At 41.4% G+C, this 19910-nt stretch overlaps 1 protein-coding gene across 1 annotated transcript in view; it reads left to right on the forward strand.

Moving 5' to 3' along the window:
- The window catches only part of CRISPLD1 (cysteine rich secretory protein LCCL domain containing 1), a 280007-nt gene that overhangs the window by 45562 nt on the left and 214535 nt on the right, over positions 1 to 19910 (forward strand). Inside the window, exon 3 of the mRNA XM_086965901.1 lies at positions 8719 to 8837. Within this exon, the coding sequence (XP_086822027.1) occupies positions 8719 to 8837 (119 nt within the window). The remainder of the gene's footprint in view (positions 1 to 8718; positions 8838 to 19910) is intronic.

Here is a 19910-nt window from a genome sequence, read left to right on the forward strand (position 1 = left end):
CTTGGAGTCAAGCTAGCCGGGCTGATGAGAGGTGTTACCTCGAAACCGGTCCGGTCCTCGGATGCTTGATTCCGTTCTGGGAAGGACATGGCTTTTGTAGTTCGGACTGGACTGTTCCCATGGGGCAACAGGGTCAGAGCTGATTTGCATATCGCCATTGTCTAACCCAGGGTGGTGTGGAGTGCAAAAAAACGATGGATTTGGGCCCAGATCTTTTGACTGGGGGAGTGTGTGACATTGATCCACATTCAGTCCATCACTTGTTGTTTTTGCAATTGCCGCCCTAAGTGCGCTGGGGATGCCCAGACGTGGGTCCCAGGCACTCCACACCACTTGGAGTCAAGCTAGCCGGGCTGATGAGAGGTGTTACCTCGAAACCGGTCCGGTCCTCGGATGCTTGATTCCGTTCTGGGAAGGACATGGCTTTTGTAGTTCGGACTGGACTGTTCCCATGGGGCAACAGGGTCAGAGCTGATTTGCATATCGCCATTGTCTAACCCAGGGTGGTGTGGAGTGCAAAAAAACGATGGATTTGGGCCCAGATCTTTTGACTGGGGGAGTGTGTGACATTGATCCACATTCAGTCCATCACTTGTTGTTTTTGCAATTGCCGCCCTAAGTGCGCTGGGGATGCCCAGACGTGGGTCCCAGGCACTCCACACCACTTGGAGTCAAGCTAGCCGGGCTGATGAGAGGTGTTACCTCGAAACCGGTCCGGTCCTCGGATGCTTGATTCCGTTCTGGGAAGGACATGGCTTTTGTAGTTCGGACTGGACTGTTCCCATGGGGCAACAGGGTCAGAGCTGATTTGCATATCGCCATTGTCTAACCCAGGGTGGTGTGGAGTGCAAAAAAACGATGGATTTGGGCCCAGATCTTTTGACTGGGGGAGTGTGTGACATTGATCCACATTCAGTCCATCACTTGTTGTTTTTGCAAGGGACATCTCCTTACGGCGTGTCCCCCCGGGCAGCGGTGGTGAACTCTCGGGGGGCAAAAACGGGGGGTGGGCACCCTCACAACTGGAATAAAAGCGCTACTAAGCGCTTGGGGGAAAAGTAGAGCGCTCCCAGCGCTACAAGTAAAATACAGCGCTCTCGAGGGCTATAAGGGAGATAAAGCGCTCTCTGCGCTAAAGACAAAATACAGCGCTCCCAGGCGCTTGGGGTGGTGAATAAAGGTCCACAGGTCCAGACAAAGTCCTTTCAGCATCCAGGGGCTGGGCAGGGCCCAGGGAGGCAAGCCTGGGCCCCAGCAGCAGCATGCCCCTGGTCGATTCAAGTGTCAGAAACAAGAACATTTGGTAAGGGGACACGCCCCTTTTTATACAGTAAAAACCTGTGTCTAGCAGGGTGCAGGCAGTGTGAGAACCAGCTACAACTGGTTATGGGGAACTCCTTTCACTGGCCAGGCTAGGGACATCAGACGCACCACAGGAGGTGGAGCCAGCATTGTGTAGGGAAAACCCAGCCCTATTCAGGTCCCAGGTGTACCCCTCCCTCACATCAGCATGCTAATCACTCCATTCACCACCGGGGCAGACCCACCCAGACCCTTGGAGCCAGGCACACCAGCCAGCTCCAGCCAATCACACGCTAGACACAAATTACACAAACATGCCAACTTCTAGAAGTGGCACTTCCACACTAGACACATTCATGCTGCATACATCATTGTGCAGCATTCAATCTCACGAGTTCGCACATACCTAAATCGACGCTGCACTCCCCACACATCAGGAAATACCATGGTCATACATATTCCCCATTCAATCATATGGGAGGGCAGGTCACTCTCACCACACACACAGAGAGCTCCCACACTTTACACTGTACCATAGTGAAAAAGTGCGCAGAGGCCTAAAATCACCAACACCAGGTCACAGAAACATGATAGGAAAAAGCAAAAAGTTTCGGGGTGAACCTGCCAAAAGGGCCCGGTCCAACACTACCAGTTCGAACTAGTTTTCCTGCCTCAACCCTGGCCGGGTAAGAAGGGATCCACCAGGTTGCTGAAATGCAAATAAGAAAAACTTTAACTAATAAAAGTGTCTATATTCACTGATCTTCATTCTCTGATTGTGTTAAGGTCACATACAATTGTCTATAGGCCACTGGTCTTCAAGTCCTTTGCCCAAACGCCTGCGCAGGATTACAAAACGCAATCTTTTCAGATTAGGCATGAACTAAATTGGATTTACCATTGAAAGTTATTCCTAAATTCTAGTGAAAGTTTAAACAGTTACATGAGAAACCGTGTGTCCAAACTACAGGAGATTTCAATCACAAATAGGGAGGCAAGCAAAATAACAACAACTGTCTTGCAGACTTTGTAGCTTGATTCTTGGCTTCTTTATAAGTATATGCAAAAGCAAGCATATTCAAGTCTATATAGTGATATGAATACTGGAGTGAACCCTGTAAGGCTCATGGACTGTTCTTCAATTAAATATGGAAGCTGATCCATCGATTCCTTGTTGCATTGATCTAAAGTTTGATTAATCTAATAATTTAACACCTTGGGTGCTTGAGAGATTCCCCTCCTGTGCTGCATTCCCTGAATCCCCATTGTTCATGACGAGCTCAGCTCGTCTGAGCACAGCTCAACCGTGCCTCATGACGAGCTGAGCTGAAAATACCTATATTTATCCTGGTTCGGTCCGTCCTTATATTACATTCCCTAACATCCTCAGAGGGCTTTCAAGTAAACAGAACTATAAGTTAAAGTATATATTCTTTAAACATGAGAGATTTTCCATGTTCATGCATTTTGTGATTTTTCAGTGTGTAAGTGATTTTGTCATGAGACTTTGGACCACCTCTCAAGCACACTTGCATACCAAAGCTAACGATAAAATCGCCTTTCTCATGATTGTCTCATGTAGATGTACATAACGAGGTTGAAATTATTTTTTGTAATAGAACTAGTGGGATAATTACAATAAAAAACAATTACCATACCGAAAAAGGTAAGTATAAAAAAGCTGAACTATTGAGTGTCACCACAACATTACTTAATGTTATTAATATGTGATTCTTTTTGGTAAATAAGAATTATCCAGGACACCATGAGCGAAATACTGTTGATACAAATTGCATCTAATATCAGTCATCTCAAAAAGACAGCCCTGTGCAACTACTCTCCATTATTAACTATGGAGGCACAGCCGCAGCCCGTGGAGGGAGTTCCGTGGGGCAGAGAGGCGGGGCGGGGGTGCTAAACACCGAAATATGGATAATTGGAGGTAAGTAAACAATTCAATAAATAAAACAAATTTCGTACCTCGCCCTGCATCGCATTTTGCGATGCAGGGTGCGCTACGAAATTCGTTTTATTAATTAAATTGTTGACTTACCTGCAGTCATCCATATTCCGGTGTTTAGCACCCCCCACCATGCCCCTCCCCCGCCCCTCTGCACCTCAGAACTCCCTCCATGGGCTGCGGCTGTGGTAGCACAGGAAAACAAAAATGCTAATAATTAAACGTATACAATTTATAGGTAGACCAATAAATGCAGATCTTGAATTCTTGCATCTCTTTGTGTAAATAAATGGTAATATAATGATTGTGAAGTAGATCTCATGTGCCTACCTATGCTCAAGTATAATAAACCTGAGAGGGTTTCATGGGTTCTCTAATTAAGGCCTACTCGATTATGTAAAAACCTTAAAGATGCAATCTCCAATACACTGAGTTCTCCTGGTGGCGTATTTAGCAAGGCTTATTATGTAGCTTATTTTTCTCATAAAACAAAACCAAATCAAATTACATTTGACTGACAGGGTATGGGAATATTCGAGCATAGACTTCCCAACCAGAACGATTCAAAAGTATAAAAAGTATGTTTTCTAAGGTTATCCTTGACTCACCTTTAAGACTTACCATGAGCAGCAAATCAAACTTTCAGAGAAAGGTGCATGAGGTTTTTTGCCAAATCAAATAAAAAGCAATGCATTAAAAGAAATTAAGAACTTAGAGGTCAAACACAGTTTATGAGAAAACAATAGACATTATGGGCCCCATTACGATGGCGGGGGGACGCACTGTATCGAAAAACGGGACTGACTGCCGGAGCTGCTGTGGTCCTGCAAGGCCAATTAGGATGCGACCGCCACCCTGGCGGTCGCATTCAGCATCTTTATCATTGCGGCGGGGGTGCTGTAAGCAGCATCCACCGCAGTGTTAAAGAGGCATGTTGTGCTTTGCCACGCACAACGGGACAGCGCAGTGCCTACCACCTTATGCGTGGTGACAGGCACCACGTGGTGCCTACCACCTTGTGCATGGCAGTGAAGGGGGGGGGTACCATAGGTACCCCCCAAGTGCAGCCACCCCCCCACGCCCTCAGGGGCCCACAACTGTAAAGTGATTTACCATATGAATTTCCATGGCAGAGTCTCCACTATGGAAAGGCATACCCACACCCAGCATCATAATAATTTGGATGGCGGTGCCTGCAAGGCACCACCACCATATTGTGGACATTTTCTGCCTGGCCGGCAATTGTGCGTATTGATCACCAGCGGAAAAGTGGTGGATGGACTTTCCGTCCACCGGGGTACCCCACGTGATGGTAATATGACAGGGTCTAAATGTAGGTGTGATGGTGAGCGGATCCCCACTGCAGGCCTGGCAGTGGCAATCCGCCCACCATTGTCATAGGCCCTTTAATGATTAAAAAGCCACATGAATGCATTTGGATATTGGGTTTAAAATGCATTAAATAATGTGTTTTGCTGTACATCTTTGTGAGCAGTAGAAATTATTTTATAATGCCTAAGCCCCCTTGTGTACTTTTGATCATGACCAAGTTGGGCCTACTTGTGAGGACTGCACACAACCTGACAAATTTTAGAGTTTTGCTTCGGCCAATTCTTAGCTTGGTCATTTGTTCAGTGGGCTAAGCTGCCACTACATGACTGGTCAGTCAGACTAAAGGCGGAATATTCACAAATTTAGCAACTCAGTGAACACACTTTGTGGCCCATGACTGTGCCACTAACTCGGCAATGTAGCCACAGGACCGCCTTGCCCAAAGCATTGGTGCGGGATAAACACAATTTACTGATTTACCAATTACCCAGACTCCCATGGCTAGGGGATGAACACTGACTTCGGGGTCTCAGCAAAAACTTGGACTTGCACAAGTCTCCATGGCTTGCTACTTCTCAGTATTTTTTAAACTGCTGTGCTCTTAATTACTTTCTTATACTTGCAGCTCAATCGTTCCTCTGATGGGCAGTGCATCTCACTGTTTCCTAGCACTTGGTCATGGAACCTGACCGATCACCACCTAATGTGGCTTGGTGTATTTAGGTTTACTGTACTCCCTTCTTCTCTATTTCTGACTATTCAGACCCATGCTCATAAAACACATGTCCAAGGACACACGTTGTTCCACGATTGATTCTCACTGCATCTCATCTCTCTCCTGCTATCTAAGAAGCCCATGACCCGTTTGCTAAATTCTCCAATACTCTGTCCCATCAGACATCTCGTGAGACCCTTGCTAAGCCTCCTAAGTGATACTAGAGGTCAATCTACCCCAAGATGCATAATCTAAAAGGTAAAACACATCCAAAATGTAAGGTCTTGCGGCTTGGAAAGAAAATATTGAGGGATGGTACATTACTGACATTTGTTGAGTGCACTGGTACCATCTTAATGGCGCTAAGTTACTGTTAGAGATCTGTGGATAGCGAAAGCTTTGTGTTTTTTATAATCACGTGAAATTCCATGTAGCCCAGTGTGGCTTGGATAGGCAAATCTTGTTAGTTTAGGAAACCAGGCACGAAAGTTGTTTGATAGCTGGAGTAAAAAACGCTATTCAGCAATACAAGAATACTTACAACATTGAGGTACTTTACCAATGCATCCTGGGACTTGTAGGTTGTTGTTTGGGCATATGATGCAGTATATTAAAGCACCTGTGTCTGGACACTGCTTATACCACGACCTATGACTAAGGAATAACTGCTGAAATGCGACAGGAAATTAAAGACTTTTTAATTTACAGGCACTCTTCACTTGAAGAATAAATACTGTGTTTTTACGTGAATTGACCTCAGCAACTTTCTTTGAAATATATATTTATGTATACATATATGTGTGTGTGTTTTACTTCAAAGAAAAACTGCTTTACAATAAATGCAAATTTCATTACAGCTCATGAGGCTTGCACTGTAGAAAATCATGTAAATATATACAATTTATATATAAGATAATCACACATCACAGATATTCCCTACAGGTAAGCTCCCCTCGATCTGTCAGGGAGAATCCAGAGAGTTGACTCCGAATGAGTTCTGGTGGGTTTGTGGGTATTTCCCTCTACTCAGCAGGTCAATGTTTAACCTTCATGTCGACAATTGGGCTCTCACAGCCAAGAGTCAGCACAGACTCATCCACAACAATCGTATGCAGTAGCGGCTGCAGTGGGGTGGGTGGACAAACAAAGTTTAAAAAAACTAAAAACACATACCTGTGACGGGTCCCAGCCTCCCGATAGCCAATTAGAACACTGCAATGCGGTGTTGTGATTGGTCTGAGCGCCGTGTATTGGGGCTCAGCCAGGAAATGGGGCCTGGGCATGTTCTCTTCGCAGGCTGGAATGCAATCTGGGTGGAGAAGATACGAAGTGCACATGATTGTTTGGCTAGCCCAAGAGGAACAGCCAAACTCTCAAGTGTACCGAGCATTGGGCAAACTACTCCTACCCTGTTCCAATGTTATCAGCAGTCCTGCCCCAAATGCAAAGATGCAGCAGAAGGGAACATAAAATGATAAGAACATGCGTTATTATCATTTTATGTTTCCTTGACTTCACTGTTGTGAAGCACTGGGGTGACGCTCCTCCGCCTTAGCTGGGGAGCCACCACTGAGCGTATGTCAGAGAGAGCAGCGGGAGGGAGTTCCGGGATGAATGAGCTGACACCCATGCCCATCACCAATGAAAGTGAAGCAGTTGAAGAAACAAACATAAATTTCTCTTGGTGTGTGGTCACGTTACTTGGACTCCGTTAGATGCAGAAGAAATGTACCTGATATCAAGTTTTTAAAAAACAACTTACAATACTGAGGGTAACTGTGCGATTTCCTGAATGAAAGAGAAGAGAGAGAGTTTCAGGAAATCAGTGCTACAAATCAAATCAAAAGATACCACCAGTGCCTCAGAAAAGGAAATACACTATTTTCAATAGGGAATTCAGTCAAATGATTTTCTCTAGATGATTGTAATATTTTCTTAATTCCTGAACTCTATATATTATTTTAATCTCACTAGTGGTTTTGGGCCTGATTATGAGTTTGGAACCCTTGGTGGAGGTCAGGCCACCACTGCACTGGGCGACTGCCTGCAGTATTACAACTGAAGTTGTCAGACCTCTGCGCCCATCAGGAATCGAGGATCCCAAAGCATTAGTCCAGTGGTCAGAGTAAGAAATATGCTGGTGGTGCTACAATGGCACCACCGAGCGTTTTCGAGTTGCCTCACTAACACCCTTTTCATGGCAGTGAGCCTGCCATGAAAAGGGAGACGATGAGGCAACCTGCCAATTCAGGGCCCAGGGAGTACAAGTTGGGAGGCACATCTAGTGCCCCCCCCTCGATTTGCACCTCCAATTCCTGCAGGAAGGTGCAGGTGGTGCTCTGAGACCAGCGTTCTTCATGGTAGGCTCTTCTTTAAGTCTACCAGACCGCAGTTGTCAGACTGCCTGCCAGAGCAGAAATAAACTCCTAATCTGGCAGGCGGTCGCACCATGGGTTTGATGTTCCTGCAGCGAACAGCGTTTTGCACTATCTGCTGTAGGACCACCAATCTCGTAATCAGGCCCATTGTAATCCTTATATTTTATTCCTTGACGTTTTACAGCTTTGTTTCTTTGTAGAAATGATGTTTTGGTGTTCCTGCTCATGTACCACAGTAAGGTTTTCTTTGATGGACAATTTGCAGATTGTCCAAGCTACCAACTGTATGTTTGCGATGTATGTTTATGATTCCTCTCAGAAAGCTGTATGTCAGAATATCAATAGCAATAGTATCACATGATTGTAAATATTGAGGTCTAAGTATTGTTCCCAAAAATACTGCTCTGTTGGGTGCAGGTTTTCTATTATTAACTCAATTTTGTCAACAGTTTTCTAAACTATATTGGTGACATGATTTTTCTGCCAGGAGATATTCCAACCACGATAGTGTGGTACCATAACTCAAATAAAGCAGTTAAACAATATATATATATTGGTTTTGACAACGTTGGAGCTCACCCACAGTTCATATCAAGACTGAAGGCATATCTTAGAGTTTAGGGGTGGGCTACACCTTCACAAACTAAGAGAAATCCCATCTGTCGTATTAAAGTGCCTTAGGATATAATGCACTTGTAAGAAGGCTGATGAGATATGCCACATTTGTGATGTATTATCCCATCCACCAACCCTAATCCAGGCCCTGAGTTTTGTCTACACCATAGTCTAACAGTCTGCTTACCCACACAATCTCTTTGGAAAATGATTAGGAATCTATGTATATGCAAACTGTAACTTTAATATTAGTTGTTCTGGCTATTGGTTGAGAAACTCAATGAAAATCAGACCATAAATAATAGTGCAAAGTATATGATCTAATCATATTTAACCTTGTACATATCTGTTTATTTATGTAGTTATATATGTGACAGGAATGTCTTGTAATCATTATATTTTTATCTCAATTGCAGACATGGGACACAGAACTTGAGAGATCAGCAGAAGCTTGGGCTGAAACTTGCTTGTGGGAACATGGCCCTGCAAGCCTGCTACCATCAATTGGACAGAATCTAGGTGCCCACTGGGGGAGGTACTTTTTTGCATATACTCTGCTGAAAATAAATAAAAAACTAAGAGCAATAGAGCATTGTGAGGTGCTCAATTTTCAAAAGATCATTAGAGAAGGCAAAGCACTGTATCAATAGCTCATACACTCTGTTTTTTAAGACTCTGCAATAAATAGCAGTTCTATCTCACCCATAACACTGTAATGCAGATTCATAGTCTGCCTCAGATAGAATAACCTTTACAGCACTCAACCCACAGTGATGTGTCAAGATTCAGCTTGATATTTAACTGTTCCCTACAGAGAGACGTTGTGACCTTTGTTGACAAAGTTGGTAAGTGAAGTACAGCAACTGTTCAAGAATTGGTATGTGGTAATTAAAGGTCCTTATTATGACTTATTGTAGTTCTGATGGGTGAGACTGGATAAGTGAAACAATAGGAATTGGCACTGAGGAGTTGATAATGCTTAGTTGTAGTGGAAAGCAGCCTGCATCTTGCTATTTGGCTAGTTTCCTAGAAGTAACTAACAGGCATTGGACTATTGGCGATGTAGCATTACTAAAATATTGCTGTGACTATAATCAAAGCCTGGTTAAAAAAACTATTTGGATTATTACCAGTTCAATGTTTCATTACAAACGTTCATCAAAGCATTATTGATGGGCACACACCACAGCCATTGTTGTATAACCAAGAGCCATCAGTACTTGCATGGCATGGTAGATGATGCTCCCTCACAGCAGCAGCCTTACCTCAGTGGAGACAGTGTTAGTGTTGTGAAATATTCTATAAGTAATAACCTGGTATTCCATAAATATTCAAAGAGAGATTCTGTGTTTGACTCCAACATAATTTTAGTACATTTATATGAACAAACATTTTAAATTCCATTGTAAGGGATATGTAACAAAGCTAATGAACTTGATGTTTGTAAGACCCTTTGCAGTTCAGAGAACTCATAGAATTACAAATGGACATGTTATCTTGGTGGAGCGAAAATGTTTCCTGTTACACCACTCTCATATAACAAACTGGCAGAGATTTTTACCTCACTGAAGAAATACGAGGAAGGCTTTCAAAGTAATATCCACATATTGAGTTAAGAAGAACCACAAGTTCCTTTCACTGAGGCAGTATTGGAAATCTCTGCAGGTCACAGAAAGCATGTACGGTCTGCCAGGCCTCCTTGCCTTCAAAGTTACTATGGATAAGAGTACATCATACTTTACAGAACCAAGATGCTAGCAGTATTTCTTAGAAGAATATGAACAACTTAAGATGGAGTCTAATGCATTTATTCATGAACATGGATGACACTGTGTTGTATGTTACAAGTATGACATTTGGGATTGAATGGTATTGGTTAAGTGGTGTGTGTGTGAGCAAGGACAACAGGTAAAGCTATTTGTGTTGCGTCTGCTTTTCATACGCAGAAATACTGGTTTAATGATTCACACACAATATTTAAAGAGACAGAAAATATCAGGTCAGTCAGTGTGGAATACTGATAATGTGTGTTTTATTTGTGCAATTTATTTGTGTGTGTGTGTTGTTTGTATTAAACTGTAGTTCTTGTACATATATCATTTTTATGAAATAGGATAACAAATATGTAGCTACTTACAACATTCATGGAAATAGAAAACGAAATAAACATCTAAAAGAAGAAAACTTATTGCCAGAAATGAAGAATTTTGAGGTTGATGTATCAGTCTGTTTTACAGAACAGCAATCTAAACCAAGTAGATGCTGAAAAGCATCAACAATGAGTAATTAATGTTTTATTTTCCACATCAAGAGGGGTATGGTTATGATAAAAAAAACTGTTAGGAGGGTGGATTTAGATTTAAGGAAGAGGAAATATTATTTTTGATTCAGGTGAGATTTCAATGAAAGATTTATGTCCTTGACCAGACCTATGCTGACAACATGTCAATGGGAAATTTTCACAGAATTTCTTAAGCTATTTAAGATTGAATTACAAACAATACATCAGCCTACCAAGATTTCAATTTGGTGCAACCTAACATGATGGAGAGGCTAAAGTGGGAGATCAGAGGGTGATGTAAAGTCTCAAAAGTTGGCAGATGTCTGGAGAGTCCTGAGCCCTCTGGGAATGATTTGGCATTATTACCAGCTGTTCATAATGTTTTTCACTGATTGAACATTTCTTGAAATACCAACTAATTATCCAAAATGCTGGATATTGACATTGTCATTGATTTCGTAATCATTCCAGTAAATGCTAGAAGGACCTTTTGTGGAAGGAATACAGGTCTGCTAAGATAAAGTCTATAATGTAGTGTCCTAAAGAAAAAGGAATATACATATTTTATAACTAAGGTACTGATATCCTTTCTAGAGGTCAAATTGAATAGTATTCAGAGTGCACAGATTATAAGAGCCTCAATGACTTTTTTACATTCGGGAAAAGAAAATGAGCTATTTTTACAAACAATTATTGAAGGGAAAATAAACCCAACTACACTACAAGAACAGTGGGCAACAGTAAAGACGTTTTTCCACATACTAGTCTTAATCATCAGCACTATACAAATGCAAGAAATAAGCATGAATTAACTAAAAGCAAATGAATATGGATGAATTGAATTAATAACAATGAAGTATGAGTATAACTTGAAATCTGTATCAATGTTTAAGTGTGCAATGTTAAGAACTAGACCGAAATGTTGAGACTCGGGTGAAAAAAGAAATTGGAAAGCTTTCAACATATAGTTTGAAAAATGCAGAATCTTCAGATAAAATTGATAAGGGAGTATTTATTTAGATAGTTGAATTCAGTCTACAAGTCAGTAGTTGCTGATACAATAGCAATAGGATTAATTCTCAGTAGCTTAAATTTACCTAGAATATGCAAAGAAGAAGAACATATCCGTGATGAAGACATGTCACTAACTGCAATTTCAACTGCTAGATAATTATGAGGTGAGGTGGGATGCTAGACGTAGATTGTTATCTGGCTTTTCCTTACAAGCGACATTGTATTCACATTCACGGTTTGGCCGAGCAGGAGCCTCGTCATAAATTGAAGAGGTTCCTGCTCTGCAAAAATGGGAGAATCTCTGAGTTGCCATCTGTGGAACCTCTGCCTGCTCCTTCAGCAGTCCATAATTGGCCGCAACCTATCTCCCACAAGACCACCACCTTTGATGCATCATGCAGCCTTCCCTTATTAAAACAGACATCCTGACATAGATGTTCAGTGCCAAGTTCTGCCACATGAGGCGTGGTGGGCCCTGGCAGACAAAATCCACAATGACCTCACATGCAGGGAGAACTCTTCATGCATGTCAAGGATAATCATTTTTTATTGTTCATAAACAGACCTTAGTTTCGTAGCTTGTTTCTCGGAAAGAAAATGCACAGCTGGTGTGTCAGGAAATGGGGAATGAGGTGCTGCATTCTCTCAAGACTGGTCTAAGAGCAAGGAAGCGTTCCCATGAAGTGCAATCTTTGTACACTGCAGTCATTAAGACATGGATTCCTGAAGATGTTTTTGGGGAATCATCAAGTAAAAATTTGATTAGATGTAATCCATGCTCCTCAGGTTAGGGCTGTTCCGGATATTCAAGTGTGCAATGTTTAGAACTGGACCAACATTTTGAGTCTCAGGTGAAAAAACCTCCTCCGGTTAAGGCAATTCTGAATATTCTCTGGTGAACCCTACATAACCCTCACATTGCTTGCCCTGCTAAGTCAGTTCAGTGAAATTCTTATACTTGTCAGAAAGGCTGTATGATTTAATGTCTATCAAGGGTAAAACGTCTCTCAAAGATATTTAGTGGATTGTGCATTTTGCTAGCTGTTGAGCATGCCATTTCTTTACCGTCTTGATACCAAGAATTTAGTGATCTTTTGACAAGATTAAAGAAATGTGTTCCCTCCACACCAACAGTATATTTTACAAGATAAATTTAGATCCAGCTGCCAAATTCCAGGTAGTCGACTGCATGCACTCATAGAGTCAGAAACCTAATATCTCAGACCATAACTGCATACAAATCTAACTAATGGTTTTATTAGACTATCACAGCCTCCAGCGTTATCATCAATACTATTCTATCCTTGAAAAGTATAGATTTGAGGGCATGTATATGTTGCAGAGCTCTTAATAGAATTACTTTAAAGAATCACTGCTCCTTGTCTTTGAAATATGTGTTGTTAGATCAGATTAAAAATGCTAAAATATTCAATAACTGGATTTAAACTGAGCTTTCCATCTAGTCATGCTTGGAGTGTGTGATGAGTGGACGAGGGCTTTCAATATTAAGTTTGGATTGAGTGAACTCCAAATCATGCATTTTGACTCTGCATACTCCTGCAGTACTTCAGTATTTCATTGATGAGATATTGAGGTGTTTTTAAATGCGTTATACATTGTCTATGGAGATGATATTTTGATCTACTGTGACACCTTGGAAACTTACATATAATATTTTAAGTCGGCGTTATAGTGTTTAAAAGAACACCTCCTTTTTTCTAAATTGTTAAATGCCTTTTTTACACCTCTACTGTTTAGTTTTTGAAGTTTATCATTACAAATGAAGGACTCCACATGGATGATACATTATCAACAATACTGCATTGGCATGCACCTATTTCAGTTATGGTAATTTAGAACTTCTTTGGGCTTTGGCAACTTTCATGGGTATACTCCTCGGTTGTGTTAAATTATATCGCTATTAACTACAGAAAGGAGTAACTTTTGCTTGGTTAGCTAAAACATATATGGCATTGTATTTTTTGAAAGAACATTTTCTAGTGCTATAATTTTCAACATTTATGAATGTGCCCTCATTGCTGAGATACAAACTTATGTGATGGCAAATGTGTTATCTAAAAGAGATTCAAATACTGAGCAGTTTTACATGGTCCCTTCTTTTTCAAATACATTGTCACTAGCTTGGATAAGTTACACCATCACTAAAAAGAAACTTTTGGCAATTAGGAGATCTTGCGAAGAGTGTATACATTATCTCTTAGAAATACAATTTAAACGATTAGATACAACACAGAAATTAGCTTTTTCAAAATTTGCTTGAGCACTTTCACCTATGCAGCTCGGATGGACTTTGTTATTCTCTCGCTATGATTGTTGATAAATTATAGACCTGGTCCAAGAATGTGAAATCTGTTGCTGATCAAAACATGCTCACGTGGAGAGTGATAATTAGGGTACTGAAAATCCACTAATCATTTAATCTCTAAAGAGGCAGTCAGATCAATCTGTTGATTTAAATTAATGTAGATTTGTTTATTACCAAAGTACATACAGATAGACAATCAATCAATAAAGAGATTTGGATATAAGATCAAGGAAATCGGGATGAAAATAATGGATTGTTGTACCATTAAAATGCTGTATTTTTATCCTTCGATCAGTTAAGACAAAGTGCTGTTAGTTAGCATGATTTTTTAAAGATGGGGCATCCTTCAGTTGGTAAAACTCTGTCAACATTACGAAGATGCATGTGGTGGCAAAGTTTAAATACTGATATTATAATCTATGTGCAAACTTGTTCAACTTGTACCAAAATCAAGAATATATGGTGAATTGGTGATTTTAGTAGTTGAAGACCATTTGACTAAGATAGGTCCTTTTATATCTCTACCTGGTCTGCTTTCATCTAAAGAAATAGCACAACTATTTTCACAACATGTTGCCCATTTACATTGTGTTCCACAGTTGTTGATTACTGACAGAGGATTTCAGCTAATTTCCAAATTCTGGTTTTCCTTGTGTAAAGAGTTGGGTATAGAAGTATGTCTGTTAACCAATTATCATCCTTGAGCGGGTGGACAGGCTGAAAGTTTAAATCGGTGTCATTGCTCCATTCATCAAGGTGATGATTGGAGCAAGATATTGCATTTACCTGAAATACCACACACACACACAGAGCATCTATTTATTGGAGATTCTTTGGTTTGTATGGGCATCCTCCTCCTACATTTGGGTCCATCTTTGCCAACCTCCATTATTTCTGTGCAAGAATATTTAACCAAGTTAATTCATATCTATAAGACCTGCTAATGAGTATTCTGTAGGTGAGAACATGTGGCTGCTTGCAATATTTGAAATTGTAAACTAAATTTGTGGGGCAATTTATTTTGTGTGTTCAAAATGCTTTAGTAGTTTTTTAATAAGGAGAAGCAATACTGAGGAAATGAGGAGGGAGAAGAAAAAATATCTAATAAAACACCAGATAATTGTGTGATGTGTACATAATTGTGGTACATACAATTGTTGATGTTAACTCTCAGGATATAACATGAGCATGTGGTGTTGAGCCATGGGCGGAGTATAGGACTGGATGAGATGAAACAGGTGTAACTGCAAAAAGTACTCATCTGAAATTTTTTTATTGATGTGGTGTCGAAGAGGACAGGGGGCAAGAAGGACAGAGGAGTGAGGGAGAGTCATGTGATACCATGCATGGGAGGTATCAAGGACTTAAATGTCGCTAGTGAGATATGGGATTAGTGGCCAGGGGGTGATTGAGGGATGTCCCTTTTGGAGGGTATGTTGCGGATAAAAAGGTCAAGTGTACCCCAAATACTTTAGAAGGTTGCTGTGTTTCCTCTGTTATGAGATTAGGATATGTGCGTGCTCGGTAGATGGGTTACCCAGGCCCACCAGGTATGATAGGATACATTGTGAGTAGATTTCCAGTCAAGCAGCATTACCTTCATAGCGATGGTGAGCAAAAGATCAAGGATGGAAAGGTCCATGGCAGGGGGATCAATTGGGGATCTACCAGTTGAGGACCTAGGCGGATAAGTGGGAGGGATAGTGAAATAGTCATTACAAAAACTCTTTTGTAATTGTGAGGAAACATCCTGCCAGTAAGGTTGTAGGTGAGGGCAAGAGAAGAACATACGTTCTTCAACGCCGGGGGATGGGTCACAGGCCCAACATATGTTGCCATCCTTCACCTTTAACAGAAACACTTTTGCTGGGTACAGTACATGCGATAAGCTGCAAAAAATCTGGTCTGGATTAGGGACGGAATCAGTTTGTGTTGAAGTAGTTACGATCCTACTTCGGACCAGGTGTCCGCCTCTGGTAGGACAAGGCTGTTGGAGGGGAAATAAGAGGACCACTTTTGTACCAAAGGTGCATGACAGTAAAAGTTTGAGTTAGTGAGTCATTTATAAAATGTTGATGTAGCATGTCCTTGTGAAAGAAACACTTGAAGTTTTCATTCTATTTGAGAAATGAGGAGAGAACCCAATTTGGAAATCTTTACCTAAAGTTGGAGAAAGTCATAGATTTCTACTTTGGAAAGGTTGTGTTTATATTGTACGGAAGAGGATGGCAGTGGATCAGAATTGTTGTAGTGGTCAGAAATCTTTGCTATCCCCTTGGCTGCCCACATGGTATTATGAGAGTTAGGAATGAGTAGTTTCCTATTATACCATAAGGGCATCATAGTCGAGGTACAGATGTTAGTTTTCAGTACAGCATCTATACAAAGTAAGGCCAGATACAGTGTCTCTAAAGACTGTGTGTAAAGGTACTGTTACATCGTCTGAGTAGATGGGAGTGGGAAGGGTTGACAAATTGAAGATTTAATGTCGAGCCAAATGGGTTTAAGTAGAGTATTAGTTTCAAACAATTGAGTGCCTTGGGAGACCAGATAAGCCGTTTGGTAGGTAGCCCAATCAGGGAATTTGCAGCCACTCACATTCATTAGCATGCTCGTTTTTAGGCTAATTCTAGGTTTTTTTATTATCCCAACCAGAGGAAGATTGAGACTACCTTATCAATTCTGCGAAAGAAGTCTTAGTAAAGACGGGTGGGTAATATGCTCAATAAGAAGTTAACCAAAGGTAACACCATCATGTTGATGGTTTGAAATCTACCCCATCAAGATATGTTTTTCGCAGATCATGTCGATAAAAGGTCTTTAATTTTGTTTAGCATTTTACCTTTATTAATGGAGACATATTTGCTAAGGTCTTTAGTAACCCTGGGCGTAGTTCAGGTAGTAGCGCTACGCATAGCTACGCGAACTGCGTAGTGCACTGTGCAAAATTCTGTTTGCACTGATTGCACGGTGCCGGATGCTTGTCCGCACTGTGCAATCAGTGAAAACCGCATCTTGCACAGTGCAAGCGGTCGTTTTCTGCAGCTTGATTAGATTTCTACTCGAGCGGCAGCTTTCTCAACATGGGCTGGTAGTTTCTCATCACGAGCAGTCGCGAGCATACGCGACCACTCGCAATGAAAAACCTGACCTCCCCACGTTGAGAATCTCGTCAGGAGGTTTATTTTCCATGCTCGCGATCGTCAACTTGATGTTGCTGATCGCGAACGAGGAAAAAGTCTTGCAGGGATGTCATTTTGCATGCTCGCAGTCGCCAACTTGACGTTGAGGACCGCGAGCAGGCCAAAAATGACCGCTACGCGTGTTTGCACTGTGCTACGTGCAATTCACGTAGTGCGAAGTAGCGCAATCTTCGCAAACTACGCGAGCCTAGCGTAGGTCTTCGCTCAGGGTTATTCTTTAGAGAACCATATCCCAAGGTATTTGAAAGTAGACTTCAATTGGAAGTTAGATGATCCACCCATTGACGGATGGCAGTGGAAATTGAGCGGCAGGATTTCAGTTTTATCTCTATTATGGAGCATCATCAGAAGTTAGAAAAACTATCAATGCAAGAGAGGATTGTAGTAATTGCTGAGTCTGGGGATTGAGTGAAAATTGTGATGTCATCATCATATGCTGCTGTTATGTATGGGGCATTATTAGAGAGGATACTTGGATCATTGGGTGATTCATCACCAGTAGGGGATCATTAGCAAGTAAGTACAGTAATGTGAATAGGGGGCATCCTTGACGGATACCCTAATGTAGGTTAAAGGGATCTGTTCATTCTAATCCTAGCAAAATGGTTGAAGTTAAGAACCATGGCCATTGTAATGAACCCCTTCCCAAAGGTGTGTCTTAAGAGTATGGCTTCGGGGTATGATCAGGAGACTTTGTAAAGTGCTTTTTTTGTGTCCAGGGCAATGGCCGCTGACAGCAGGAAAAGCAGGTCAAGCGCTTTCTCGATTACATGAGATAAAAGGTGGATGTTATCATTAGCAAGCCGTCCTTTGATAAAGCCAGTTTGGGTAAGGTGGACTTGGCTGGGAATCATGGGAATCATATGGGTTAGCGAGATGTCAGGATCTTTGCATAGCTTTTAGCATCCATGTTAATAAGGGAGATAGGCCTGTCACTTTTGGGGTCAGAGTGGTCCTTGCCATTCTTGGGAATAACCACAATGGTGGCCTCAGAGGCGGTCCCTGATACTGCTCCCTAGGTAGCCAAATGAGAAAGAGTTGATTCTAGTGGGGGAACAATTGAGTCGAGGAACGTTTTGTAGAATCTGATGGAGAGACGGTCCAGCCCTGGTACTTTACCAGTTGTGATATTTTTGATGGCATGGACAATCTCCTCTCTGGAGATTCGGTTGGCAAAAGAAAGTCAGTCCTTGTTGAAATTTTGCATAAAGGGCAAAGTCTAGGTAGTTCAAAAAGGTGTACTGAGTGGGTGTACAGTTTGGTATAGGAATACTGGGAGGCTTTAAGGATCATGTCAGTTGATGACTGCAAAACATTTTGTTCATCTTTAATTTTTTTATGAGGGTAGAGTTGCGTTTAAACTTTAGGTAGGCTGCCAGGGGTTTACCACCTCTATTAAGATAGAGCAATGTTTTGCCTGTTTGGACTTGGACCCAAAGGTAAGCACATTTGCTGAGGATTACATTGATATCATACTTGAGGCGTGGATCATTATTCTGATGTTAGTATAGTTCTTTAGCTTTAATTTCTGAGGTCAATTGAAGTAGGATAACTTAATGAGTATGCTCAGCATATGACTTATGCATGAGCCCCCAGATTACATTCCAGTGAGTCCCAGAGAGTGAGGTTTAAGGAATTGCAATAAAGAGTCATGAATTTCTCTAACCACTTGTGGATCCTCTAGGATGTCTAGGTTCATGCATGTGGTGTGGTGGTAGGGAGGAGTTGAAGTTTTAATGAGATGGCCGCCTGATCCAAGATGGTGATGTGCTGTATAGAGGCATTAATAGATAGAGGGAGGCCATTTTTGATAGAACAAATAGTCAATCAACTAACTGTAAAATGTAAACTGCATGTCCATGAAAATCCCCCCCAGGTTTTCATGTTTCCTTTTTAAAGCCTAGTTCTACAAAACTGATTGTGATGCACATAACATACTATCCTAGTAGAGTTTAATTCAGAGTAGGAAGGTTGTAGGATTTTGGATACAAGACCTATAGTCGGAAAATTGCAATCTTTGGTGCACTGGAAGGGTTTTGGCCCTGAAGAGTAATCAAGGGAACCAGCTTCCTGTCTACTTGCTCCATGATTGTTGCAATATTTCTATGCATTCTATCCCGACAAACCAGGAGTCCAACTGCTGAGATGGCATCTGATGGGGGTGTAGAAAGGCACTGTCGGGAAGTAGGGCTGGAGGTAGTGCCTACCTTTTAGTCTGGTCTAATTGTGAGGTAGTAGTGGAGTGAAGTCATTCATGCCGAGTCCATTTCAGTGAAGGAAATAATGTTGGTCATTACACAGTACAAGGTCTGACTGGATTCGGAGTGCGCACTTGTAGACAACACAATGTACGGAAGAGCACCAGCAGTGAACTATGTTTTCCATTAGGCCATGAACTCTCATGTGTCTAGAGAAATGGCAGTCATCTGGGAACTTTATATACAACTTTTCTTGTGTGAACGGCATCCTTGCAAGCAGTCCTTCTCCGGTTTTGCTGCAGCCTGGGCCTTGCTACATGGATTATGGCTTTCAAATGTCAAGATCTCTTGCTTCTTAAAGGATTTCACTATTGACATTTAGGATTAGAGAGGTTTCCTGAAGTAATGTGATTGAAAATGAACGTTGAACTATTTCTTGCACATTTCGAAAACAGTATCTAGATTAAAATTTAGCTAATAGTATAGACCTTCACAGGCTCCATCTTTTTTTTTACCATTATTTACGTAACTTGTAAAGGAGGACAGTTGAGGGCATGCATAGATTACACAGCTTTCCATAAAATTA

The sequence above is a fragment of the Lissotriton vulgaris genome, chromosome 4_1, assembly GCF_964263255.1.
Source record: "Lissotriton vulgaris chromosome 4_1, aLisVul1.2, whole genome shotgun sequence".
NCBI lineage: Eukaryota > Metazoa > Chordata > Amphibia > Caudata > Salamandridae > Lissotriton > Lissotriton vulgaris.